The sequence below is a fragment of the Seriola dumerili genome, unplaced genomic scaffold (genome assembly GCF_002260705.1).
Source record: "Seriola dumerili isolate Sdu_G_001 unplaced genomic scaffold, Sdu_1.0 BDQW01000003.1, whole genome shotgun sequence".
Classification (NCBI taxonomy): Eukaryota; Metazoa; Chordata; class Actinopteri; order Carangiformes; family Carangidae; genus Seriola; species Seriola dumerili.
Window position 1 is genome coordinate 4,756,946 of NW_019174258.1, and position 27,924 is coordinate 4,784,869.

A 27,924-nucleotide genomic window follows, 5' to 3' on the forward strand; every position below is an offset into this window, starting at 1 on the left:
CACACACACACACACACACACACACACACACAGTGAAGCTTTCAGCAGTCAACAAATGATTTTCACAGTATGAAAATATTTCACTAAAGTACAGAGAGGTCCACATTGTCACATTAGGCCCATATTTGTCAGTCCCTAAAGCCACACAAAGATAAACATCATTCATTAAGAGCTGCAGTCTAAGACAAACGAGGATTGGGAATAATTAGATCAGACTGAAATAAGTCAAAGTTTCATGTGACACATTACCAAGGGAGAGGACAAACCATTTAAGATTGTTATAAAAGCAGTACTTAGCACTGTTCACACATTTAATAATATTCACGTAGCTTCTGCAAGATGATGCAGGATCATTATTTGGAAGTAATGCCACCGTCAGACAGGTCATGACGCTTTCAAAACTGGTGTCCAACCTCCAAATCCAGGATCTGATAAATCATCCACATTACACCTGCAGGAAACTGTAACTGTTCTTGTCCATGAGATACATCAACCTCCCTTTCTGAATTGTCAGTTTTAGTCTAGTTTACCAAAATTTTGTAAATTCAAATATGGTAACATACCTGTTCGGCTTACAGTGAAACCTAACTGAATCTACAAAATATTGATTATGTTCACTGACTGAACTGTGTTAGTCAGTAACCACACAGCTAACAACTGACCAGTGAGTAACACCAACTGTCACCACTAAAGCACTCACTGGTACATTCTCCATCTTCATACATTAACACACTAAACAGGCAAGTGTGCATCTGCAGGCAGCAAACCCTCCTTTGAAAGGCATTTACAGCTTACTGACAATAGTTTCCTGTAAAAATTGAGACTTCTCTCAGGCGCTTGTGCCGTCATTCTCAGGAACTCGGCTGTCACTTGCTGTGGTTCCGTGGGTGATGAGAGTAGGTGGGGCCTCAGATACGTCTTGCTGGCTGCTGTGCCTCGAGTGGCCATCTATCTGATGGAGGCTGCTGTGAGTGGAGAGCGGGTGGTCAAGACGTGGCATGCTGCCATGGAAACTGCGCGCCTCGGTACCTCGGTAAACCATAGTATCGCTCCTGAGCAAGGAGGAAAGAGCAGAAAGACCATACCTCATCTGATTTACACCACCTGAGGGACAGACAAACAGAGTGTCATGGATCTCATGTTTTACCTGTCGTCTCGATTGCGGCGCAGGCTGCCGTGGTAGCTGGCCTTGCTGTGGACGCTGCTTGCTTTACTCCTGGTGGAGGTGGGATGGCCATGATGAGTTCTGGCTGGTTCATCAAGGTCGTCTAGGACAGCCAAGTGGGTAGAGGAGGCGTGGGTGGAGGTGCCCTACAGTTAGATAGATAGGAGAGGTCAGAAAGATGTAATAATGTTTTTCTTAAATAATTTAAAAGCTACGATCGTGCAGTGAGATATAGAGATATTCTACAGTGCACAGTAAGTGCTTCAATCATAATCTAAAGCTCTTTTCTGTTAGAAGGTGTTCAGGTAGTCTGATGAATGATGATTTAATGTGCTTGGTGTTTGTGAGTTGACAGAAAATACTACTTCCAGCTAGGGTTATGTTACCTGTTTTGTTGCATTTAGGTTTTGAGCCTGGTTGGGTTTGAATTTTGTTCGTTTCAGATATAATTTATTAATAACTTTTACTTTTTTTCTCGGACTGTGCCAGTAATTGTTGTGTGGAGCTAATGGACAGAAATTGATGAAATAAAGCAAAAATATAGCTTCTGGTCTCAAATTTGGAGAAGTGAAGATACAAGAACAACAACTATTGCTTATTTTGTTGCTTCTACACCTTATATTACATTATTATTATTACTACTACAATATTACAGTGATTATTTTGATAATGCCTTATTATTCCTGTGTTTGCAGTCCTACCTGAGTGGATGTTCCTCTGGACTTCCTAATAATGGGTGTGTTGGGTTCACGCAGTAGAGACTGGGCAAAGTCTGGCTGCTCCTGCAGCACCTGGCGAGACTCGTTCACTCCACTGCTGCAGAGAGAAGAGAGGACAGGAGTAAGAGTTTTAAGAGGAGAGACAGGAATATTAGATAAAGAGTTTAAAGGGAGGGCAGAGGGAAGTGGGGAGCACGTAAGTGAAAGAAAGCAGTGGGACAGGAAAGGGGGAGAGGGGAAAAGGTGGGTTGGAGGAGAAGAGGAGGAGTAATGTAAGGAGCGCAAATAGAGGAAAGATGGGGAGGTGAGTGAGACACGGAGCAGAGGGGGAGAGGAGAAACAGTGGAACAGGAGGAGAAGGTTAATGTGCTGTTATTGAAGGTGAGAGGACACAGGTGCAGAGAACACTCATGTCACCATAGAAACAGACACTACAAAGAGATATGTGTGTTTCTCTGCAGATATCAGTTTACTATGAGCAGCGATGTGCTACTGTCTAAAGCAGTAACATAAAATAAAAACTTGGCTCAATTCTATTATTCAAAAACATTTTCGGCCTAATAAGCATTCAGTCTGAATGAAAATCATATAAGAGAGAGCAAGAAGAGGGCAAAAAACAAACAAAAAGCTTCCGGTCTCTCATCTTACTCTTTGCGTCTGCGTCCATGCAGGAAGCTGGCCCATTCAAAACAGGTCTTCTTACTGCCCACCCAGAAAACAGAGGGAATCCCCACCACCAGCATCATCAGGTATTTAATTAGGAACAAAACCATGATTGGCCGACTGGTTTTCTCCACCTAAAGAAAACAGACACATTGAATATTAACTCCACAGTCATCCAATAAAGACAAAAGGTGTTGAAAATACAGACTGAAATGTAGAAATGTCAGAGAAAGGCAACAGTTTTTATTATTTTGGAAATAGACCTGCATTTAAGTTTAAAATACAGGTAAATATAAGGTAAATAAACTACTTGATCAATAAGGGGACCAAAAATATCCAGCACTGACAAGTGTTTATAGTCCAGTTGTGTCAGTTGTTATGAATGTTGGAGGAGGGAATGTAATTCTAGAAAAAAACTGAGGTCGGGACGTACAGCAACAGCTTTCTCCTCAGATGGACTTGAATTTTGATGCATGACACAATATCTCACAGCAGAGGGCAGGATTTTACAACAGTTGTGTAGGTTATGTGGGATCTTGGTACATATTAGCTGTAGCTGGTTTAAAGACACACCCTCATTTTATAGAATCTAAATCCCTAAATTTTGACTAACTCACTGTTGATGTTTTGAAGCATCAACTAAGAATTGAGTTTCAAAAAATAAACAGAGAACAACTTCAGAGTGTAGAGTATATTTAAATGTGAAGTATCCCGCCCAGATTTAATCTTTCTGAAAGACGTCAAGCAAGAAAATGTCAAGGAAAACATAGAGCCAATCATATGTCCCATTTTGTGTATACATGCACAACTACAAGATACATTTTTTCCAACTGTCCCATGAAAATTAAGATAAATGCTTGTAAAGATGCTATTCACAAACTATTTTAGTGTTCACACTATCTTCTAAGGTGACTCCTAGGGGAGGAGGACTTTTACAAAGCTTAGGTGTAGATTTTGTTGATTTTGAAAGAACCAGGGGCCGGGAGAGTTGGTATGTATTAATTAGCTTTAATCTGTCTCGCTCAAGCTTAGAATAAATGTCTCAGATTTAGGTCTTAATAAAACAAGGAACCCTGAGCCTGCAGTAAATTACCACCCATGCACACACATAAAAATAAAGTCAATTGAAATTGAACAATGCCTACAGAACTATTAGTTATCCAAAAACAAGCAATTGTACCCTCTTACGCAAACACCAACATTTGCACGCAACCCAGGAGATCAAATAACACATAGAAATATTGAAATTCCAGAATTACAATATGATGTAAAGGGGGTCTCTCTTCAAGAGCTCACACACACATATACACATGAACACATGTAGCACAAGTAACACAAGTAACATAAGCACTTGCCTCCACCCTCTCTCATATAATCTGAGTCTGTCAATCACAAATTAGATGACACTTCTTCTGTCAAAGCCCTGTAACAGCTCTCTGCTTTAATATTTATGAAAAATGGAAACATGAACAAATGCACAAGTCTTCTTATCTTATGATTTATATCTTAAACTGATGAAAAGCTTTCATTGCCTTGTGTGTGTTCTTGTTACAAGGACTGTTTGTGTCTATGCTGTGCTCATTTATTTGGTTATTAATGTATCACCAGGTGGTATAAAACATCTCACTCCCACCACTCTTCCGCTACAAAGACATTATAGAGTACAGGCAGCAGAGCATGACTGAGCAAGCCCTGAGAGAGGGACACTGAGAGTGAGCGAGTGAGTGAGTAGAGGGGTAGAAGGGGGAGACTGAATAAAAGAAGTAAGTGTGTGAGAACCAGCTGAGAGAGTGAAAGACAAAGAGACAAAGAAACAGAGTAAAACAGAGATGGCAGTTTTGTGTGGAGTTGGTCTGGAGAGCTGTATTAACTGAGTTAATGATGTATACTGCGCTCTGCTCCCACCCCTCCACAAATACCCACCCACCCACCCACTCACTCACTCACTCACTCACTCAGTATGTGCTCATTATTTCAGCTTATTACAACTTGGGTCTTGTTTTTGTAGTTTTGCCCATTATTTGTACTGGTAATAATAACCCTAATAATATGGTATTGATAACTTGATTGCTGAGATCTGGGAGACAGTAATACAAGTTGTAAATGGAATTAGTAAAACTTACTTGAAAGAGGAAATGAAGGCCAAACAGTAAAATTATTACCCCACCTGTCTGTTGTAAGCATTCATTAATGCCTGTCTGATCTGTTGTCCATTCTTGAGTATGTGTATATCTGTACCAGGTCCCTTCACTGGAGACGCATCCTGTTTACTCATTGGCAGGGGTGGACAGTAACAAAGTACATTTACTTGAGTACTGTACTTAAGTATATTTTTCGAGTATCTGTACTTCACTGGAGTATTACTTTTTTGTTAACTTATGACTTTTACTCCATTACACTTAAAAGACAAATATTGTACTTTTGACTCCACTACACTTCTGAAGTGTAGTGAGGTACTTGTTAGTTTGAAGCAGAGCTTTTAGTCAGAGGAATGAATTTTATTTTATTTTCAAAAAGTGTTATAGACCATACCCTGTTTTTATAACAGGAGAAAAACCTATCACAGCCAACTCCTGTGTTGTCAGTCATGTTGTGCTGCTGCATGTTTGAACAGCTCAGTTTGAACTTGGCAGTGGCCTAACAATGGCTGAATACTTAAGTATTTTCAAAAGCAAGTACTCCTGTACTTATACTCAAGTAAAATTTTGACTGAACAACTTTCATTTGTATTGGAATAATATACGACCAGGAGTATCTGTACTTTGACTCAAGTAATGCAGCTGATTATTTTGTCCACCTCTGCTCATCATGCACTGGTATGCATACTACTCTTACACAGAAGTAAACATATCCCGGTGGTTTATGAGGGGAGAAGAAAAACTCTGTCCTCCACAATGGGAGACTGAGTACTTCACACCAGCTAACTTTGTCAGTGTGAAAACACACACTGTGTGTGTGAGTGAGAGACATAAAAGAACCATGATAGGAATACAGCTGAAAATCCTGTCAAGAGTGTGTCTGTGTATGTTTTTTCAGTGTCCAGCGGAAATGACAGCATATCCCGAGTAGTCACATTTACAAGATATTCTAAATACAACCGATCACAACTTTGAAAGTTATTTGTATTTGCACTGTGTTTACATGCAGAGAATCTGCTGGTGTCTTTTCTGATTCTTATGTCTTGCTTTGGCAAGCTTTCCTCCACAAAAACGTCTTCACAAATGACATACTTCCCTATTAACCAGTGACACATACTTTATCTTGCAAGGATAGCAACATAACACTGTCTCACAGGAATATATTTTTCCCCCCTCTCTACCTTGTATGGGCAGGGGATGTGATAGCGCCTGCAGTTCTCCTCCATCCATGTTGTCTCCCAAATGTTACGGTAGGTGTGTTCGTACAGGTAGCACCCAATCACAGTCAACAAGGGGACAAGATAGAGCACCGAGAACACTCCCATTCGGATCATAAACTTGACTAGTTTGGTCTGATTTTCCTTCTCCAGAGGGATTTCCATGCGCACCCGATTCAGAGCCACAATGCCCACTAACAGAAGAGAGACACCCACCTAAAGAGAGAGAGAGCCAAATGAGAAGATGAGACAGATAGACAAAATTAAAATGAATGGTTATTTTTTAAAGTGCTGATAAGTGACAAGAAGACAGGCCAAAACACTGTCAACCATCCACCCATCCATATACTAATCTATTAATCTCTCCATAACTTCAGCCAACAATCCACACTTGTATCATTCCATCCACCCTCACATTAATCTGTGCACCCATCCATCCATCCTGCCATTCCACTCGTCACTTCTTTCATCCACCCACCCACTCATTTATCTTCTGACTGTACTCACCGCCACATTGAGGCAGAGTGGTGCCAGAACAAACCACCTCAGGGCGTCTATGTCATAGAGCCCTATGAAACACACTCCACTGATCCCATCTCCCTCAATTTTGTTCAGGGCCAACAGGGTGACAGTAAGGGCCCCTGGGAGCCCCCAGGCAACAGCATGGAAGAGGAGGGCTTTCTTCTCTATGGCCTCACTGCCCCATTTAGGCACAGCAGCCAGGAACCAAGTGATTGTCAGTATGACCCACCACACGCTGCCGGCCATGGTGAAGAAATACAGGACCATGAAGAACAGGGTGCATACCTGAGAGAGAAGAGGGGGAGCAATAATTTTTGATCAACCATCAAATCTGTTGGCTCAGTAATAATGTTATCTTCACCACAATCTATAGCATTTATGATCATTTTAACTCTTTTATTCATACAACTGTATGTATGACACAGCAGGCAGTACATGTGTGACAGCTGAAGGAGAGAGTATACTGTACATGCATTTGTTTACTTGTCTAATAGAAATGTATATTGGACTTAAGGAAGCCCACATTTTGACTTGTTAAGGATGTTTCAAGTTCCTACTTAAACATCTGTATTAAATTAGTTATGTCCAATCACAAGAGACTACATCAAAACTAAGATGTTTTAATTAAATCCAAAAATCTAACATTTCAAATCAGATCATCAAACAATTCAGACATTTGGGCAAATAGTTTATAATGTTTTTTTTTTTTTTTTTACACCTGACAAGCTTCTTATGAAACAAAAACATTCCCATGAAATGTTAATGTCAAGTGAAGCTCCTACCTTGTTGTGTGAGCCTTGTGTTATGGTTGAAGCTCTGAACTGAGAAGGGCTGACTGCATTGCACGCTACCCTGTCTTCCAACAGGAAACCAAGGAAAAACACCAGCGACACCATGACATAACACACAGCGTAGAAGATTATTGGACGCTCAGGGTATCGAAACCTAATGGGGGGGAAAAATCAAGTAGAAAAAACATTGATCTCTGTTGCGTCTTCTTTCCATTTTACTACTGATTCTCATAATTTCGCTTCAATTTGTGCAATTCTTTTTACTTTGGAAATTGTTGAACAAACTCTTCAGAAATGTTTACACAATCCATAATAATTCTTGAGGGCTAACAGAAGTATTCTTATAAATCACACTCAGTAAGTTGATATAAGAATTACGACAACAATCAGCCATTCGAACCTGGTAACATCAATGAGAAACGTCAGGAAGGTGAAGAGTGTTGCGGACAGACAGACAATGGAGACGACTCCTATGAAGTATCGGGTGAACGTCAGCTCCTGTTGGTTGAAGAACATTGAGGGGCATGGGGCAGAACAGTCCTTCCTGCCCATGAAAGTGTAACCCAGGTCTGGGTCAACCTTGAGCTCTCTGGGACACCAGAAACCATAGTCTCTCTGGACAGTCATGGATGACTGGTCAGTGGGGTCAGAGCCTGTTAGCAGGTCCTGTGGACGAGGGTAGTGCTCATCACAATCTGGAAACCTGGAAAAAGAAGAATTGCATTAGATCAGGCAAATTAATCTGTTACCAATTTTACTGACACCGTCACTGATATAACTTTTATAATATAGTATATATACTTTTTCTGACATAAATTTTAGAAACAAACTTAGTACATTTAACACAATACATTTCAACAGCAGCACAAAGTACAGCCTCTAAAATGATCGAAACCTTAAATCAACACCTCTCTAAAAAGTTTAATCAAAAAATGAACATTATATCTTTCATGAGGGTAAGATTTTTTGCAGTTCTGGTGGATTGGCTGCATTAGGTTTAGCTAGGTATACCTCAAAAACTGGCAACTGAGTAGAGAAACATAACGAAAAAGACAGATAAGATATGGCAAGAAAAAAAGATGAAAGGGAGCTGCTGTATTGAGATACAGAGGAGGAAACTAGAGGTGAAGTTAACTTTCATCTGGGGTTGAAGTTGTCATGAGTTCAAAGAGAAGGAGCAAGCACAAGAGCAGTGCAGATTTGAGGTATATACAAAACAAATAATGCAGGCTCAGTGCTGGAAAAGTATACAGTATATCTTCAAAACAACCAGAATATTACTGCCTGTATCATCTCAGACACTTAAAAAACCTGTGCGTGATGATACTGTTTATACTTTTTTAGTACTGAGCTGATTTAAAATGTAATACACACCTGCTACAATCCATGTCATCTGGCCAGACTACTCCAAATATCTCCATGAGTTTGTGGCACTCGTCTTTGGCCCGCTGGCAGAGGGATCGACACGGCATGGACACCCGGCCATACACAGTGCACACAGGGGCGTACAGGGCACACAGGAACATCCTCAAGTCAGCACTGCACACTAGGTTTACCATGGGGTGAAAAGGCTACAGGAGAGACCGAGATGTACAGAAATAAAGAGACAGAGATTTTAAGCCTTGGCTACAGCAACGTAGTCTATCATAGTTATTCAATGGTCTTGCAACACCTACACATTTCATCTTTCCAATGTTATATTTCAACATCAGTGTGAGCCAGCTTGACACGGTTGTTATTAAATCTGTCATGCATGTGGGGAAGAGTGATGTAAACACAAGAACACACAAGAACACAACACACACACACACACACACACACACACACACACACACACACACACACACACTCAGGAAAAAGTAAACTGCTATCATCGGCACATACGAAAAGGCTCATATTTAACCTGAAATAGCCATCAATGTGGATGCAGGGACAGTGTGAGGACAAGTGTGTTCTAACTCCTCTGCTGCAATTTATACTACTTAGTATTCCATCAATATTTAGAAGCTTATGAAATATGTATAGCTGCAATCATATTACCAAACAACCCTTTGAAGTAGGGGAGAGAGAGACAGACCTGTGAAGGTTGAGCCACATGTGTCAATACATTGAATATACAAACCACAGGGATATCCACACACTAAAGATGACATATTCTGCTCCCTGGAGTAGTAGTCTAAAGGTCAGAGAGTCAGGCTTGGGAACTTAAGGTTGCTGGCTCAAATCTGTATATGGATTGGAAAACTGTGACTGATGGGATTGATAAAAAGTAGCCTTAGCTTTTCTTTTAATAACTACTGCTGACATATGCATGAACAAATACTCTGAGTGGGGATTCAGCACAAGCTTGATTATTTTTTGTTCTGGTGACAGCTACAGTACAAAAAAACGTGATGATTTGTCAAAGGTCATAGTGTGGCCAGTACCACAATATCTCTTTTCTGTTGATGAAGATTTAGTTTCTCTTTTAGCTGGGGGCTGTTACTGCTCATGTTGACAGGTGAATTATTCATCGGTTTGTTCAAAAAACATGCCTTTCCATGGAAATTAAATTAGGAATATGGTAAATACGCAGCAGAACACTTGAAAATATGAACTGCGATTTGTGTATGTGTGCATCAGCAACTGCCAGCAACATTGTGAGTGCTGTGCCCTATTATGCTTATGTGTGCAAAGTGACCTGAATCTATTCAGCTGTTTAAAGTTCATATCATCTGGGTGCACTGACGCTGAGTTTTCAATGCAGCCTTTAAAACAGATAACAGAGAAATCAGAGCAGAGCCATAACAGCAAAGAATGGACAGCAATGGAACAAAAACACTTAGGGCTGACCGCACACAACGTTGCACTTTGTGTGTATATGTGCACATTTGACACAAAACAGTGCACTTACATTGGTTGCTTACTACAAAAAGCTGTGGTATATACTTACAGACTGCATGACTACATCCATGCCCATGCATCAGTGAGTCTGTGTGTGTGTTTTGTGCACGTTTCTGTGTAGAGTCAAGCCTTGTGAGTATGTTTTGATCGTTCTCAATTGATGTGTTCTAGATCTGCACATTGGAGAGAAATTCCACCAGTAAATGGGTGTAGTGGTGCATGAGCTGTGTGACATAGTTTTGAATGTTGCACAGAAACACATGTGCGCATGCACACACACGCACGCGCACACACACACACACACACACACACACACACACACACACACACACACACACACACACACAGCTCTCAGCTTCATTTAATAATTCACGCATTTTATAACCCATGCATTTTCATTTCTTGTGTGTGAACACGCAAGGTTCACTGTGTTGGGACACAGAACAACAGGAACCACACAAGCTTTAGTTGTGGGCCTGTAATGTACAGTGATGATATGGTAAAACAAGACTAGATCAAAACTTTGTATATAGCTGGACCAGGTCATATTTGCATTCTATCCAGTGTCAGCCAGTTTCAGTCCTTTATCTGTTTGCTTCTCTCCTACTCTCTGTGCTCATGTATAATTTTAATACAGCTGAGTTTCCAATACTGCTGTTCTCATTTTTCTGTTGTTAGACAAAAGAAGAAGTATGATATAATGACAAACATGGCCCATTATGCCCTGATGAATTTGAAAAAGAAAAACATGATTGCCTAGCTACACTGATTATTATATCTTTCTGATGAAGCATCCTCAGTGAGAGCTCTTATAGTGATATAGGGATAGTGATGGTACCTCCACAGTCTCAGTTTGCACAAATATAGCTGTCTTTTTCTTTTTTCTTTTGAGTGCATAGTAATGCACAGTACATATATGTCAATAACAACAAATTCATGAGAGCCCGAGGCCACACTTCACTGAGAGCTTGTTGCTTTCTGCATGAGTGTGTCCGACTGGCCAGCAGAATGGAGCCTTTCTTTTTGTCTCCTCCTACAGTGAATATGTGTGTGACTCCCATTTTGTGTGTCCCCATTCTGCCCACTTCTCCAGTGCATGTGGGGTTACGTGTGTGTGCGCAAGTGCATATTTATATATGTGTGTGTGTGTCACTGTTCTTGTATTCTGTGTAAGTGTGTCCCAGTTATTGTGTTTCCCGGTGTGTGTGTGCAAGTCAATGCCTGTTTCCAGATATGTGTGCAATTATTCTGACAGTCAAGGCAATTGCCCCCCATCTCCCACCACAAAGAGAATATTGATATTAAGTGGCCTAACTGTGCCTCCCAAAGAGAGGAGGGGGATGGCAATCAGCCCTCTATGGAGAATGACTAGAATAAAGTGTCTGGCATTTTATAGTCAGTTGTGATGGAAGAGCAGGGAAAGGAAAGCAGAAAAGCCTACAAACTTGGCCTGAGGGTAAGGGCACACTCCTACAAAAACATGGAATGATGTGGAAGAAGACGATAAGGGTGGAGAGAAGAGAGGAAATGTATTGCATTAGCTTCCTGCAATCAACTGGTTTCTGTCTTTCCATCCTTCAGTGTGTAAAACACTAAATCCACTTAATAACCTAACAACACATTTCCATTTGACTACTAATTGCTATTCAGCAAAATATCAGATTGCCTAAACCACAGATAAATGCCAAGAATTGACTATACATCAAAATATCAGCAGGTTAACAGACAACGCTAGATAAAAATCAAATTGAAAATAAAATCAAGGGTTTATTTGTAAGTTTGAGTGTGTGTTTTGGACAGGCAATTGTGAATATTCAGAATGAGAAGCAAGGTTGGTTTTTTAACACTGTGGAAAATGAGAAAAAAGCCCCTGACTGGTCCACCTCTGGTTCAATAGAGGGATTAAGTTTCTTTTCTCTTTACTCCTTCTCCCCAAAGAAACCCAGCAGAGGGAGAGAGAAAAAGAAAAAACTTAAGTAAAAAAATCAACAAAGGAAAACAGAAAGAAAGCAGCATATGATTAACAGTAACATAATGCAAGTAATTACGCTTTTGGCAAACGAGGTAGATACCAATAACTGCTGTAAAGGTGGTAGCAAAGAGAGAGCAATGCATACATGAAAAAGTACAGGGTGTGTTGCACGTGAGAACTTTTCGCACCAGTTTGTAAAGCGTTTCCGGTGTCCAGTTCAGTCTGTGTGATGGGGATGAAAATCAATATACATGGTGACAGTACAACAGGGCACCTTTGCACTGTTCATGAACCCCAGTGAATCAACTGGTTTGTTAGCCCGATAAATGCTGACCCAGACCAAAATTTTGGAAGTCACTGACCATCAACAGTTTGCTGTGCCAACTCTTTCTTACTCACAGTCTCCTTCAGGAAAAAGTTGCTCTCCACAATCCACAATCCCATGTCATATACTTTTTACTTCACAATAATAAAATTGTAAACATAGATCATAAATGGTACTATTTTCAGATTGTAAGTCATTTTGTTACATTTCTCAATTGTCTTTATTACATGGTTTGCAACTTAATACAGTGTTAATACCCTGAAAGCCCTAACTTCCCTCCTTGTCGGGGTTGTGCTGCTCTGGATTCAAATCCAAAACCAGGAAACTTACAGTGCATTCAGAAAGTGTTCAGACCCCTTAAATTTTTGCACATTGTTATGGTGCAGCCTTAAGCTAAAAAAAAAAAAATCCCTCATCAATCTACACATGATGACGATGAATTTTAGAATTTTATTTGCAAATTTATCAAAAAGAAGAAACTTTGGAAAAAGTTTCCAGATGTGCAAAGCTTGTTACATCATACCCAAGAAGACTTGAGGCTGTAATTGCTGCCAAAGGTGCTTCAACTAAGTACTGAGTTAATGGTTTGACTACATATGTCAATGTAATGTAATGTAATGTAATCACTTTTAACTTTGTCATTATGGGGTATTAAGTGTAGATTGATGAGGGTGATGCATAAGGCTGCAACATAGATATCAAAATATTGAAGGGGTCTGAACACTTTCTGAATGCACTGTATATGGGTTTTTAATATCTTTGAGTAGTCCGTTTATCCAGTGAGTGTTTGTGTGTGTGTGTGGTTTGGTGCTTAGAATGGTTGTAGAAAATCCAGTTAGCCAACTCTGCAGAAACTCATACACACTGTCAAGTGTAGGAGGAGGAGGAGTAGGAAGGGAGGGAGAAAAACTGGAGTGGAATGGAGAAAAGAGTGGCGGTTTCCCGGTGGATTAGAGAGTCAAATGCATTGTAAGGAGTGTTTAGAGTGTGAGAACCTGAGACGAACACACACACACACACACACACACACACACACACACACACACACACACACTTCCTGAAACTGTCACCAGCTTTGTATTGTGGTCAGATCAAGGTGACAGGCTGTTGGCTCTAAGCCTCCAAAGAAACAGCTCCTGAGCTTGCAAGTCCTCTTCAAAAAATCCCATGTTTTTTCCAAAGGTGTCCAACTTAACGTTCTGATGTTCAAGTGCATAATATTTAATCCTGGGTTTCTACAAGTAATAGATACTGTCTTTTTTGTTTATACAGCTTATCAGTGATTTTCTTCAACTTTAAGTTATTGTGTTTATGATTGCTAAGTACTTTCAGTGCTTAATTGTGATGCAAAAACCACTCCAGCAGCAATCTAATTGTCTAAACAGCTATAAAACACAATAAAAAATATATTAAAAGCAAAGTGTTTTTAAAATTTAACAAAATCTTTAGTCTGGTAAAAAAAAAAAACGACAGCCTGCCAATATGAGTCTTTTATGGGACATTTATAGAGCTTTTGGAAAGTATTTAGACCTCTAGCCTTACACTAAAATAATAAAAAACCTCATCAATCTACAATCAAAAAGAATTATGGAGGCCACTGTGCTACTGGGAACCTTCAATCCAGCAGAAATCTTGTAGCCTTCCCCAGATCTGTGCCTCAACACAATCCTGTCTCTGAACTCTGCAGGCCGTTCCTTCCACCTCATGGCTTGGTTTTTGCTCTGATATACATTTTCAGCTGTGAGACCTTATAGACAGGCATGTGTCTTTCCAAATCATGTCCAACCAGCTGAATTTACCACAGGTGGACTCCAATCAAGGTATAGAAACATCTCAAAGATAATAAAGACAAATGAGAGGAACTCATGCTAAATTACAAGCGTAAGGCTGCAAAATAACAAAATATACAAAAATTGAAGGGGTCTCAATACTTCCCGAATGCACTGTATGTGCACTATTTATCAAATAACAAATCAGTCACCCTATCCCTTGAAACATTAAAAAGCTGATATTTTAATGCACTGGTAGATGCAATGTACCATTTCTTGCACCTCTTTCTGACAGATGAGGAGGAATTTAGATGAGAAAAATCTGGCTTTTTGCAACTAAACCTTGCCCAAGTCTATCTGGACACATCAACCTCACAGGCTCTATATCTCCTCCTCCCCTCATGCTATCTCTGTCTCTGTCTAACTCTCTCTCTCTCTCTCTCTCTCCCTCTCTCTCAAATCAGTCAGTCGGGCCCTGCAGCACAAATGCTGTCAGACCACATCGGCTCTACCTCCATTAGCTTGCTACAATATAACATTGGTGCAACATCCGCTCTAGCTATTAGAACTAAATCCTCCATTTTTCAGTCTTGCTGCAGAAACTATAATATTCCCATTTGCTTTTGCCTCTCTACTGCCACTCAATCCCCCTATTTCTCCTCCTCGCACTCAAACTACTGCATCCTTCTTCACTGCATCTGTACATTAGAGGCAATTACATTCTCTCTCTACAGTGTAAGAGAAGTGCCTCATTTCAGTTCACAATCACTTAGCAATTACACAATCCCCTCATCTCCTTCTCCTTGAGCCAGCTCACCTCCTATTTTTCTTTCTCTATCCTCCAAGCATACCACTGTTTTCTTACTGCTGCCTCTCTATTCTCAACTTTTGCTGGCCAAATTTAATTTTGACTAGGATCTTCTAGTTTCTCGCTGTATAATTCTAAATGATAAATGTGTTCAGACATATTCACACCTCAAAATGCGCAAACTCCCTCTGACTATGTGCCTGCCTCCTCTTACATGCTTGTGAGAGAGACAGGCGTTGGCCATGAACAGATGAACTGAACAGACCGCGATGCTCTCCTCCTTAATCTCTGAAAAGACAGTTAAGAAGGGGGCACCCTTCTCCCACACTCTCTCCCTCTTTTATTCATTTGTTCGTTTATCCGTGTCCATCCATCGTTCAGTCGGGAGGACCAGAGAAAGCCGTTAATGGCATTCCCCTTCACGTTCACTTCCCCTCCTCCTCTCCTCCTATCTTCTTTCTCCTGAATTCATCTCTTATTTTCCTTGCCTCCCATTTACTCCTGGCAATTACTCTGACATGCACTTGTCCTCCTCCTCCCCCGTTTTTCTTCTTCCAACATCAGCATTCATTGACTTCCCCTACTCTGTTATCCTGCCATTTCATGTTTGTCAAAAAACTATTTAGCAACACCATCAACATACTCTGTCTTTCCTGCTTAACCCAGTGCACAATTTTTTCATTTTACTCATCCCTTGATTTGTCAGTGACCCAAATCATATTTTATTAATTAATTAATTAATTTACTTACTGTCTCTCTGCTAAGCAACCTTAGTACACACAATAAACATGCCTTTTTACCTGTGTTGTCCTGTTTTTTCCAACAAAACTCTGATTTAGCTCTCATATCTCTGTCTCAATTTCATTTTCATTAGTTTTTTTTTTTGCAACTTTTTAGCCTCACAGAAACAGACCTTACAAACTCAGTTTTTCCTCAGAGGAATAGTCTGGAAATATTCATTTAGAAATGTTCAGGCATGGTAAGATATTTACCAGCCCAATCAATTTACAACATAACATCATCCGCTCCTTCTCTAACCTTTTGAAAGAATGACTAATTTTCAATATTCTCAATATATCCACCAATTTTGGTGGATTGTTTTATCTAGGTTCCATGTCGCTGAACATCTGATTTGTTCAACGATTCAAACAGGTCTGGTGTTGTGCTTCACTGACTTGTTATGGCTACAGCTGACTCGTCACAGTTTAGTTCAGACTAGATTAACTATAACATCTTCCAACATAGCAAGTTAGCGATGTTCATGTAAAATATCATCATAAAAATGCGGACAACCGTGAACAAGTAAGTTGTAAGTTGACTTAAAAAAATAACAATTCTTAAATAAACATTTTCAGTGTAAAAATGCCAAATTAACTGCTCATAGCAAAGCGGTAGCTACCATGTTAATTGAAAATGATGTTGGCAGGACAGATTCGTCACTTGCTATTGACTGATTAGGGCAAACCCTTACCTTGAAATGACCTGAAATTATATCTTTATTGAGTTAAGTCATGTCTATCTTTGCCAGACAACAGTGAACAAAGAAATAAATTATAGGTTAACTTTTCCAGCTTGCTGTATGTCTCCACTTCACACATCCTATCAACAACAATGGATTGCAGTCTTTTTACTGGTGTGGGTGGAGAGCTGTTATGTTCTTCAACTGCGCCATGTTTCTACATGATTACACAGCTTTGACTGCCAATATCACAGATTGCAGACTTTCGATGACTATTTCAATCTTCCAAGACAAATTACACTTGACAGCAATGTGTATTTTTCAGCCAAATGACTTAGCTAGAAGTATGAATTGTCAATTTCCACTCTTCCCCTTGTATTAGCAGTCCTTTCCCTCCTTCTTCTCTCCTTGGTTTAGTCCAGAACATGCAATCATCATCCAATTTCCCTCCCCTCCCCTGCCTGTCTGTCTCCCTCCATTCTTCCCCTTCCTTCTCAGCCTATTTAACTACCATGGCAACAGGTGATGTGGAGGCTCTCACAGGACTATGTCTCATTGAGGATAACATGCATGTGCGCAGACACACACACACACATTGCGGCAGGACTCCGTTAAAGAGTGAAACCATCCAAAGAGTATAGCAAACAAGCTCACACAAGGAGTGCGAGGAGGAAGTGTGAAAGTGAGAATAAAAGAAACTGAGAGGCTTGGGAGAAAGGGTCAAATGAACTGATAGAGATGTAGATGGGGATCCAAGAATGTGTCAATGGAGCTGAATCAGATAGCACCCACACATGTCCTAACACCCTGCAAGCCACCTGTGCATATCCATCTGCTTACCACTTACACATATGCTCTGTTACAGTCAGATTAAAACCCACTATTTCTAGCACTTGAGTGATCAAAAATTAGTACTTTGCAACCTGACATATAGAAACCAACACATTTCGAACAATAAAATATATTATTTCAATATGTTCTGTTAATAAAACTGCAGTTTGAAAAAGAATAAAGAAACTTGTACAAAGTCATTCATTTGGTGAAATAACAAATTTCTTAGAAAATATCCCTTCTCAGACTGAAATTAAACCACACACATGTAGAAAATTAGTAACCCAAATCAAAACATCAGCTTTTTAATTGCATATATTGACTAATTTTGGTCATCTCCTCCATTAATATGCTGTCTGTTTAGTGTACAATGAATGTCATGTTTCTAGAACTTAAAACCATCACTCAAGAGGAAAAAAGCAATGCATACTGCTTCTTATCCAATGGATTATTCAATCTCTTTCCTCAGTTAATAAAATCAATAATCACAACAATAATGACAATATGAAAGGTGCAGCCATGTTGATCACAGAGAGGATGCATCAGTGTTCAAGAGACAGATTCAAGGTGCAATGTGCATAAAACACATTCTGGACAGACAACAGATTCTGGAAGTTGGAGAGGGAGAGGAGAATGACAGACATTAACAGGGTGCGTCACAGAGTGAGTGTGATGCAAGGGTTGGGGCAATGCGGAGAAAGAGATGGAACAGAAGGAACAGGAAATAGATACACACAAGGAGTAGCACAACTCACTGCCTGTTAACCGATGAACTTGCTCTTTTATTTTACCAGTTCGGACTTGGCTCAGTTTTTAAAAATGTGCAAAGCAGAATTCAACTAGTTGCAGACTATGCATTATGTATTACTATGGTGGCAACAATAAAAGCAACCTTATTTACTGAAATATGTCTGCAAGTTGAAAGATTTGAACACACCGTCGAACTATTCTCTACTGCCATTGATTTTAACCGTTTAAAAATCCATGTGACTATGCGCATTAATATGGGAGCTATTTTGGGAGAGTTGAGAGTTGCATGTGGCTTGATAAGTGCACAATTAGTACCACTCGAGCTCTTAATGCTGACGCTGGTCCTGACCTGCAGTATGCTGAAAATGTTAGAGCTGCCTTGTGTTGAGTGGCTTTGCGTGAGAAGGGGATCAATGATGTGTGTGTGTGTGTGTGTGTGTGTGTGTGTGTGTGTGTGTGTGTGTGTTTGTGTGTATGTTAGTGTGAAGTTGGGCTTAGCAGTGAGGGTTAAACATCTCCCACTCTCACCAGATGCACACACGTACACACAGTTCCCAGGCTGGGTCATGGGTTCAGATTAAGACCATAAGACATGGATAACCTATATTAATGTGTTGTATCAGAGCAGAACACTGCAGGGCTCCACACCAAATGAATGAGTACATCACAGCACCAAACACACAGAATCGATATTACTCATTATGCAGATGCAGGGAGGAGTGTATGGAGGATACAGAGCAGGCCAGGTAATAGATCAATTGGATAAGTCTGCCACAGAGAATTCTGGATTCTTATTGGCTGGAAGATGTGGACTAACTTTTAGTGACCCTATAATTTATGTGTTTGATTACAGTTCGGCCAGTATTAAACTGTAGGTAGGGAGGCTTAACTAAAGAGCATGGTGCTAGGGTTATTTGTGTAACCATCACCACAAACATATTATTAACAGTGAAAAGAGGAAAGAGAGGACTTGTAAAATAATGTGTTTTCTTAATGTGTTACTTACACATTACACAAAAAAGAGCAAACAATAGAAGGATGAAATAAATATAAATATATATGCTCTTTGGACTTTTGTTCAAACTAAATAAGGAACTTCAATATGTCAGGACTTTTATTTAGTCTTAGCAATTACTGTGTTAATTGGCAAAATAACTGACAAAATAGTTAATCTAAATATAATAGAGATGATAGAGCAAGTTAAAAAGGTGGAAATAGTAGACTACAGGTGTTACCTTATGTTTTCTTTTGTTTTTTGATCTGATGCAGTTACATTAGAAGCATAATGACAACGCATTCAACTCTAAACTGTCCTAATTCACTAAGTGTCAGAGAGGTTAGAGAATTCAAGCGACCTACACTACTTCACATTTTTTAACGGAGACCAGTATTACTATATTTAGAGCTCTAAATACTCTACAGAGCAGTATTCGAGCAATGAAAAATCTCTCCAATCTTTCCTCAAATCTCTCTTCACTGAGCACTGTGAGGCTGGATAAGCAGTGGTGGCAGCTATGCTGATGGGAACAGTCTGCCAAAAAACAGCACCAGGCAGTGCCTTTGTTCTGTGCATAAATAAATGATTGCTTCATTTGGGCTAGCTGCCTCAATAGACTCTGTCAGAATAAGCAGGATAATAAGGAGTTCAGCTGAAAAAAACAGGAACTTTTAAACTGAATGAGGACCTGTCTATCTCTGCCAGAGAGAATAGGGTAAGCCTCTTCAGATGCACTACACACACACACACACACACACACACACACACAACACACACACACACACACACACACACACACACACACACACACACACACACACACACCTCTATTAAACCCAATTCTCTCTTTCATATTCACACACACAAAGAAAAAAAAAAAACACAACAGACCGCACTTAAACACAACAAGCCCTGAACTCTCCAGATTTGGCACACACTTACATTCACTGTTGTGGGGACCTGGTGGCCTCAGGGTGGCCCTTCTTAGACAGAGCAGTCTTATTTTGAAGGACAGGACCCCATACTGAGAGAAACACAAACACCGGAGACAGTAGGGTCTAAAGACTTTACACAACCTGTCACTCTGTCAGTATTTCCCTGTTTAGTCTCTGACATTCTTTCTGCTCTACTGCCACACACATTTTCTTCTTTTAATACTTTGTCTCTTTGTCCCTCCTGTTCTTCATGTGACAACCATTGATGAATCTATCTAACTCTGCAAATCATAAATACCATCTTCAAAGGTAATGATTTCTATGAAGAAAAACATGCAAAGAAAATGGGCACTTTAATGCTAGTAGTAGTACATATTTTTTTTTTAATCTGCTCGCTTCAGCCCTTGTTTCTTCGGTGGGTGGAGTAATAAAACAAGGGTGGTCTTGTGGGAAAAGAAAAGCTCTTAAGCGTCTTTTCACAGTAATTAAGAGTGTAACTGCCTGCTTGTCAGTTCATCATATTCCTTTACATTGTTTTTGAACAACAGCTTTAGATCCACAACAGGTCACATGACTGCAGTGATATATCTTCATAAGGCCATAGCCAAGAATGAGAAATAAATTATTATTTTAATTATTATTTAATATTATCTTGAAAGGCAATTTAAGAGATTAAGTGTCAAGCTCCATGTAATGACAATTCCTACTAATGATAAACATTTTTTAAAGTAGTAAGTAGTAGTAGTAGAGTATAGGCACCACTTCAGTTTTGGTAAAATTAGCTTTCAACCTTTAATAACTTCATTGGGCCATCATATTCTTCTTATTTACCATATTAGCATCACATTGTTGTTGTCTATTTGCTTTACAACACGGTGCTCTATTGTAGCCTGAACAAGTCTTTCTCTAAACTGACCATTAAAATGGGGGCCCTCTAATCTCTTTCACTCCAGGATCCAAATGACAAAGATTGTGTCAAAATTGTCCTGGGGTTGGTGGGGTTGCCCAGGTTGATTTCTCCCATAAATTGCACCCTGAATACACCCATACACGGTCCAGCCACACTCTTATACCTAGTCTTGTTTAGTCAGCAAGAGAAAATATGTCTGCAAATGGGAATGTTTTTATGCAAAAAAACAAATTTGGGGTTTTTGACAGTTTAGGAAGAACGTAAATCCAAGTCTCTCTAGATCTGTTATTTTTGACTTATTTACTGGAATGATAGAATAAAATGTATTTAACCTCATTCAGTCAGGAGAAATCACTTGGATATCTTAAGACTGGTAATGGCAGAGAATGCCCTTTATCTTACCTAAATTACCCCGAAATGAACTCCGGTGCAGGGAAGTCCCTGGCCAAGCAGACATCTGGGCTCTGGAGGCTTCAGGCACGGCACCACTCATATTCACTTATTTATATACTTAAGGACAATAATGGTGATGATGAGCTATTCCCTGTTTTCTCTCTTGAGTTTTGTTTGAAGGCAGGGTGCATCCATCAAAAAATTTCTTTCCTGCCATCTTTCTTTGCTTGTAACTGCACCAGATTATATAAAACACAAATAAGATGACATTTTTAAAATTAATTTGTATCATTAGCAAATCATTATATGTCAACTGTATTTCTTTGAAGCTTGCTAACAGGCAGTGTCTAAGGAAACATCAGATTATAGGTCTAGTACAATGTATAAGAGAACATGAGTAGAATGTCATTTTTAGGAAAAAAAAAATTTAATTCTTTAGGAAAAAAGGGTGTATTTACAGGAAAACCCTTCACTTTTGATAAGTTTATGTCTCTTATAGTGCAGACAAACAATCCCAATGATGTCATAGGTCTAAATCTCTGTGTCTAACATAGGCCTCAAATAATGTCATGACCTGCAGCACATCCTCTGGGAACCATAACATGCAGTGGCAGATGGACAGTACAGGCCATATTCCTAAGTGACATGCAGACACAAAAGCATGCAAACATGCAAGCACGTGCGCACACACACACACACACACACACACACACACACACACACACAATCCCAAATAAATAATTTCACTATTTAAACACTCTCTTAGTCGAAAGCCATTTCCCTAGTCTTCCACATCCCCCTCTAACGTTTCATTCTCTCTCCCCTCTTCGCTCAGGTTTAATTGACTATTGTGGCAGATGGGGTGGCCGTTGGTCTGTGGGAATCAATGTCTTTATTGTGGAACTGAGAGAGAGATTAGCAGTTAGTTAGCACTAGTGAGAGATGACAGCTGGCACCGTTAACCTCTCCTGTCACTCACACACACACACAGGAAATACCTGAGTACAGTTAGCCCTTAGCCTGGCTCAGCAATTACACCACAAGAAAAATACTGCTCTGAACCTCAAGCCTGTCACTCACACACTGAATAAATGTAGCCAAGTATGTTAATCATCTACACACACACTTGAGCATAAACCATTTTTGGCTTAGCTTGAGATCTAAAAGGAAGAAAGAGAATAGGCAATTTGTCCACTGTCAATCAAGACTGAGGACTCGCGAGGGCACATCTCCACACTTTCAAAATAGAGCATGGTTTAAAAATGTTTTTCAATCTAGGGCTTTACTATGCCTCAACCTATGACTGGAGGACAAGCCACAACATAAATATAAGTTACATGACAGCTCACTGGAATGATCAATCTACTTTGCAAGAAAAAGCCAAGACATGAAAGCTTTGCCACTGAGGCAGAGCAAACATTCATCATGTGATATGACCCAAAAAATGACAACAGCAGCTGCTGACAATTGCTCCAGTTTCATTAAGGCATCTGAAATACTTCACGCTGATTTGCCAGCAGTTTTTTTTTTTTACATTTTGTTACAAGTAAAACTCCCAAATGGACACAAATTGATATTTCTGAATTACTCAATGCATGACAACAGTCACTTGGAAAAAATCTTTGAAACCAGAACTGGCTTGCTCCATAAAGATGATCTTTATTGATAAAAAGGATCAGATTCTATCCAAGGAGTTAAGCATCAATTTTGTGACACTAACATAACAGTTGAGTTGAAAAAAAAAAGGTTTGTCAGGAACTCTCAAACAAATGTCATTCATTTTCTCTTCACATCCATTTGGATTTCACTGAACCTAAATAACTCCTGTCAAACACATGTGAGGACCAAGTGCCAAAAACTCAGTTTCATAAGGATGATTTTGTTGTCCAAGTATATCCACATGTTGAGCTGCTTCGCAGCTGCTCCAGAGCACACTCCTACTTTAAGAGGGTTTAACTGATACTGCTGTAACAATAAAAGACACAATAATGTCATTGGGCCAGTGGGGGTTTACTCAGAATGGAAAAACAGTTCTCATGACTGAAATATATAGACACGTGGGAATCTGCAAAATTAACTAGAAATTGTGTTCCCTAGCTTTCTGTCCAACGGTAAAGAATGTTAAAGTACTACATTAAACAAAATGGGGAATCCTGACAAAAATGTTACAGATTCACTTGAACACTCTCATACGTACACAAAAACTAATGCAGATGCATGTATTTATTCTGTACATACAGACATACACCTACACACACACAAGTTGGTATTATGCAGCCAGTGTCCCGTGAGAGATATTATTAAATTTCCTCAAGGGTTCCCACCAGGACTACCATGCCTGGTCAGAGCAGACCAGAGCAGGAACCCTAACAGGGCTCATGTTGCTACACAACCATCTTCAGAAAGCTGTCTCCTCCATGACTGGAGGGACCGAGGGTGTCAGTTACTTGGCTCCTTCTTCATCTGGGTCAAATCAAGTTCAACAACAGATGCTTCTTACAATCCTCAACACAGCGTGTTTTGACATGACACTAGGGAATTGACTTGATTTGAACATTTGTATGGTCCTCAATGTGCTGAGTGAATCATAAGACTAAAGGATTGTCAGCACCATTAAAAACACACAAAGCAAATTCAAAATGCATGGCTGTCAATCCAAAATAAAGCTGTTTTTCATCATTCCTCTATTTTCTTAAGGGAGAAAAGAGAGGGTCTGACACCAGTGATTCTTATAGTCTCCTGCACAGCATATTTTGTAAAAGAAAATGTTAGAAATTCCTTCCTGTGATTAAAGATTCAGATAACAGCACAGCAAATGACATGTTGATGTTTTGGCTGACATCCATCTGGTTTTGACATGGGAAAATATTAACTAAACACTAACTAAAAATTTAAATCCTTCAAGATTAAACATGCAAAGTGCACCTGCCAACACTGGCCTTGTCCAAATTAATCTGCTTTTCAACAGGGGTAATGTAATATGCCAACTCTGAACAGCTGGAGGCAGATTTAATTCATTTGATATTTGTTATCCTTCCATGTTCTACAGACTATAAACTACAGTCACATGGTAGCCAAAACATGGCTGAAACTCTGCCAGTCTCCATGTGTAGTGGGAAAGACATCCGCCGACATTTAACCTGACAAAGTAAGGGTCTGGAGATTTAGTGAACTCAACCTGACTTTCCCTCTAAAAACAGGCTGGGCCTTGCCTGTAAGGATTCTGTCTTTGTGTTTATTGTTTACTTGAAAAAATGATCTTCTTTTACAGTTAGGAAATTACTAAGTAATCCAACAGTAGTTGGGTAAAACTAACACACCCAAACTTGTCCAGATCTCAAATACAGTACTAATAAATACATGCTGCAAACAGGTAATTATGGTCTAGTTATTGAGCAACACCTTGCTCTTCCCCCGTTCTCCCTCTCAGGGGAGTAACAAAGGAGTAGGAAAGAGAGGTAACATGATATAGATGGATAATGTGCGTCTACTATTGCACTCAGACAGTGTGTAACACAACATCACCCCCCCTCTTTATCTTAAAACCAATGCTCTGGAGGTACACTCACATAAGCACCTCATTGCAATATATTTTTTGTGCAACTGTTACTGTTCAAATAGCACTTTCTGTCTGTCAGCCTCTGTTCGCATTCAAAAAGATCATGATTGCCTGAGTCCATACACATTCATGTCTACATGGAACAAGTAACATGTATTGAGAAAATGAAGCTGTAACATGAGGAGGCGAGATTGACAATCACCTTTTCTCAAGTGTTTCACTGCTCCTGTTAAGTCTTTGATATTCCTGAGTAAAAGCACTTCACTATGTGTGGCTCCATGTATCTAATTTGTTCTCCTATACCCTACAGATTATGATTTTGGGGTGGAGTTTTAAAAATACAGTGTGAAACAAGGCCTCTCATTTGTTGTTTCTGTGTAAACCATTTCTATGTACTCTGAGGACAAAAGATATCGGTGATTTCCCATGTTTGCAGAGGAGGTAAGAAAATCAGTCAATGATTTGACTATAATTATTAATACTCAAATTACAACACTGCTTTGATTAAATAAATTAAAATCACTGATTATCCTAAGGTGGATTCCTTCATGCTATACCAACAAGGGTACAATATCTTTTGACCTTAGCCAAAAATATTTGTTTTCATTTTCATTTTTTAAGGAATTTTCCATTTTAGATACAATTATTTCTGAGCTGTCCTTGTCTCTGGCACCGTCTCTTTACACTGTTTTTGAAGTCCTTAGTAACTTAATGTTCTGATTCCTGTAAAAATTTTAAAACTCACCACAATACAGTTTAATGCTTCACAATGTCTATTTTTTAGGAACACTATGCAACTTTACCTCTCTCATTCACAGCAGTGGCTATCCAATTTCCCCATGTGCTTTGATACTGACACACACACAGCATGCACTGCCTGAATGACACACACAAACAACCTACCTCCATGGCTAATGCGGCTGTCTGCTGGTCGTAGTGATTCAGTAGGTTGGGCATAAAGGTGGTGTTGTAAGGCAGATCCTGGCACATTCTCAGTCTGATGGGCTCACAAGTAAACTCACTGTGGCTCTCTATGGCCTCCATATGAATGGAGAGAGTGGGTGTAACCAGCGAGAATAGTAGTAGGAAGATAGAGATGAGGAGGAAAGAAAAACAGACAGGATCTGGCTGTCTGCGGTAGACTGGTGTAGTTTTTGAAAACCAGTCTTTCATACATCCTCTTCCAACAGGTGCTTGCATCTTAAAGTCCGACATTTCTCCACAGGGGTTCAGACTGATGACTTTATCATCACCCAGAAAACCACTAGATAGCCTTGGAAAAATGCAGAGGTTGATTTTAAAGCCTCTCAACATTAGAAGCAATTGTGTCCATTTTTAGGGTCAGTGGTGGTGGAAAAGCAAGGAATCCACTAGGTAGGTACACTCTGGAAATGTACCCTGAACAGTGCATGTGATGGAGTACCAATTCATCTGTAGGCCATGAATGGATCTGCTCTTTGTGTCAGTCTTCATATTCAAAAGCCATTGCAGGATTTCCTTTTCTTGCAGTGTGTCTCAGAAGGTGCCTTTAAATGCACACCTAATTGTTTTTCATTAAAATAAAATAATAATAAAAAACCTTACATGTTTTCTCTCCACCTCCTGGTACTCCCCTGATCAAAGACAGATTTCCCTGGCTCCATCCCCAAACTGAGAGCATGTCCCCGAGATAATAGTTCCACCATCAGTTGTCTCCTGGAAGTCTTCAGTGGGTAGTGTACATCTATTCCTTCCACGTTGTTTTTGTCTCCTCTCACTCTTGTTGCTTCAAGTAATGTTTCGAAGAATCACCTGAGATCAAGCCCAAAAGATGCCATTATCCTCAAAATGATTTTGCTGATTCCTCTGCAAGACACAGAATAGACTTTCACTTCAGTTGCCACACTGGAGTGGATTCAACAAGCAGGTCCTGCAGGTTTAAAAACACAAACAAAGGCCTAATGGTCAAACAAGCAGAGTGGGCTTGCTAGAGTAATGGTGTACTGTATCTGGTTTGGTCTCTGACCAGCCACACCCTGGTCTCTATACAAATCAGGATTTAAAAAATCTGATGAAATCTACACTAGCCTGTTCGGTTGTCATGACAGACTTTTAAAAACCCTGTGATCAATAGCCTAAATTGACCAACACTGTCACATAATCTACCTGTTTATCGTTGTGTCAATGGGGTTATGCACAGTTCATGCTGCAGACTGATGAAAACATTTTCAAAGCAAACCACGACAACTAGTGCATGTTTGAAGCCGTTAATGTGGACGCTACACCTGCGGACGATCAGACACTCCCCCGCTCTCATGTTTGTGTGAGGTTGGCTGGGCAACAGTAGCGCTCCCCTGCGATGTTTCACACTCTTCGACTCGGTGTCTTTAAGGTTGACTACACAGCGAACTTAAGAAAAAGGCTTGGGTAAAGAAAAAGAGCAAAAACGGGCGTTCAATTATTAAGTTTTAATTTACACCTGCGTCAAACTGTTCTCAGTCGGCCGTTAAACACAAGCTGACTTGCAGTAACACTGGTAGCTGGTTAGCTAGCATTAACATTATTAAAATGATACCGTTAAATTTTGCTGGACACCTCGTTGACCGGTGGATGGTTAATTCTACCGTTACAGGTCACAGCCCTTCACGTTAGCTCTCTTCTGCTCGCCGGGAGGAGAACCTGGCCAGTTTTAGAAAGCACAAACCTTTAAAAGGCAGGCTTTAGTGAGGCGTCTTCGCTCTACCGAAGCAAGAACCACACACGATGACACGCCAGGATCACGGAGGACGGAGCGTATCAATCTTGGGAGCCGTGTGTGTTTGTCACCGCAGTGTCTTCATCCCAAAAGCGCGCTGCTTGTGCTTATTATTCAGTGTCGAAGTCCTGCCTAGCATGTCGATAATAATGAATTACATAAATTCTACAGTTTCCGTCCAACATTACAATTATAATTGCTTTACCTTGTGTGAAGAATAACGAGCGGTTAGGACGCTCCTCGTCTCCACCGGCTTCGTTCACTGCAGCACTTCGTTTTTCCACTGTTTGCAGCTGGTTCCGTGCAGCGTGCAGCCGAGACATCGTGACCGCGGATTCAGCGTGGCCGCGCAGACACGAGAAAACCGGACGATGCATGCTGTTG

General features: G+C 40.0%; 1 protein-coding gene across 3 annotated transcripts; it reads right to left on the bottom strand.

The window, feature by feature from the left end:
* Window positions 1–27,822, bottom strand: LOC111220460 (frizzled-3-like). 3 transcript variants are annotated; one of them, XM_022743569.1, is made up of 11 exons: window positions 27,746–27,822; window positions 25,710–26,651; window positions 8,590–8,786; window positions 7,616–7,918; window positions 7,207–7,369; window positions 6,410–6,709; window positions 5,867–6,118; window positions 2,533–2,681; window positions 1,867–1,981; window positions 1,148–1,311; window positions 1–1,052 (listed from the first exon to the last, which is right to left on the bottom strand). In XM_022743569.1, the coding sequence occupies exons 2-11, from the start codon at window positions 26,118–26,120 to the stop codon at window positions 830–832; spliced, it is 2,277 nt and encodes a 758-aa protein (XP_022599290.1). In that variant the 5' UTR covers window positions 26,121–26,651; window positions 27,746–27,822; the 3' UTR covers window positions 1–829. The 3 variants fall into 3 exon arrangements, with proteins under 3 accessions (XP_022599290.1, XP_022599292.1, XP_022599282.1); XM_022743571.1 differs by having other exon boundaries at window positions 25,710–26,597; window positions 27,746–27,819; XM_022743561.1 differs by having other exon boundaries at window positions 25,710–26,715; window positions 27,746–27,783.
* Window positions 27,823–27,924: the final 102 nt, after the last annotated feature.

Excerpts from the sequence above, each read along its gene's own strand:
- LOC111220460 (XM_022743569.1), bottom strand. The coding sequence starts at position 26,120 with ATGTTGAGAGGCTTTAAAATCAACCTCTGCATTTTTCCAAGGCTATCT. Across the intron at positions 8,787-25,709 it reads CAGCCGCATTAGCCATGGAG|CCTTTTCACCCCATGGTAAA; the intron begins GTAGGTTGTTTG and ends TCTCTCCTGTAG. Across the intron at positions 1,982-2,532 it reads CATGGACGCAGACGCAAAGA|CAGTGGAGTGAACGAGTCTC; the intron begins GTAAGATGAGAG and ends TTCTCTCTGCAG.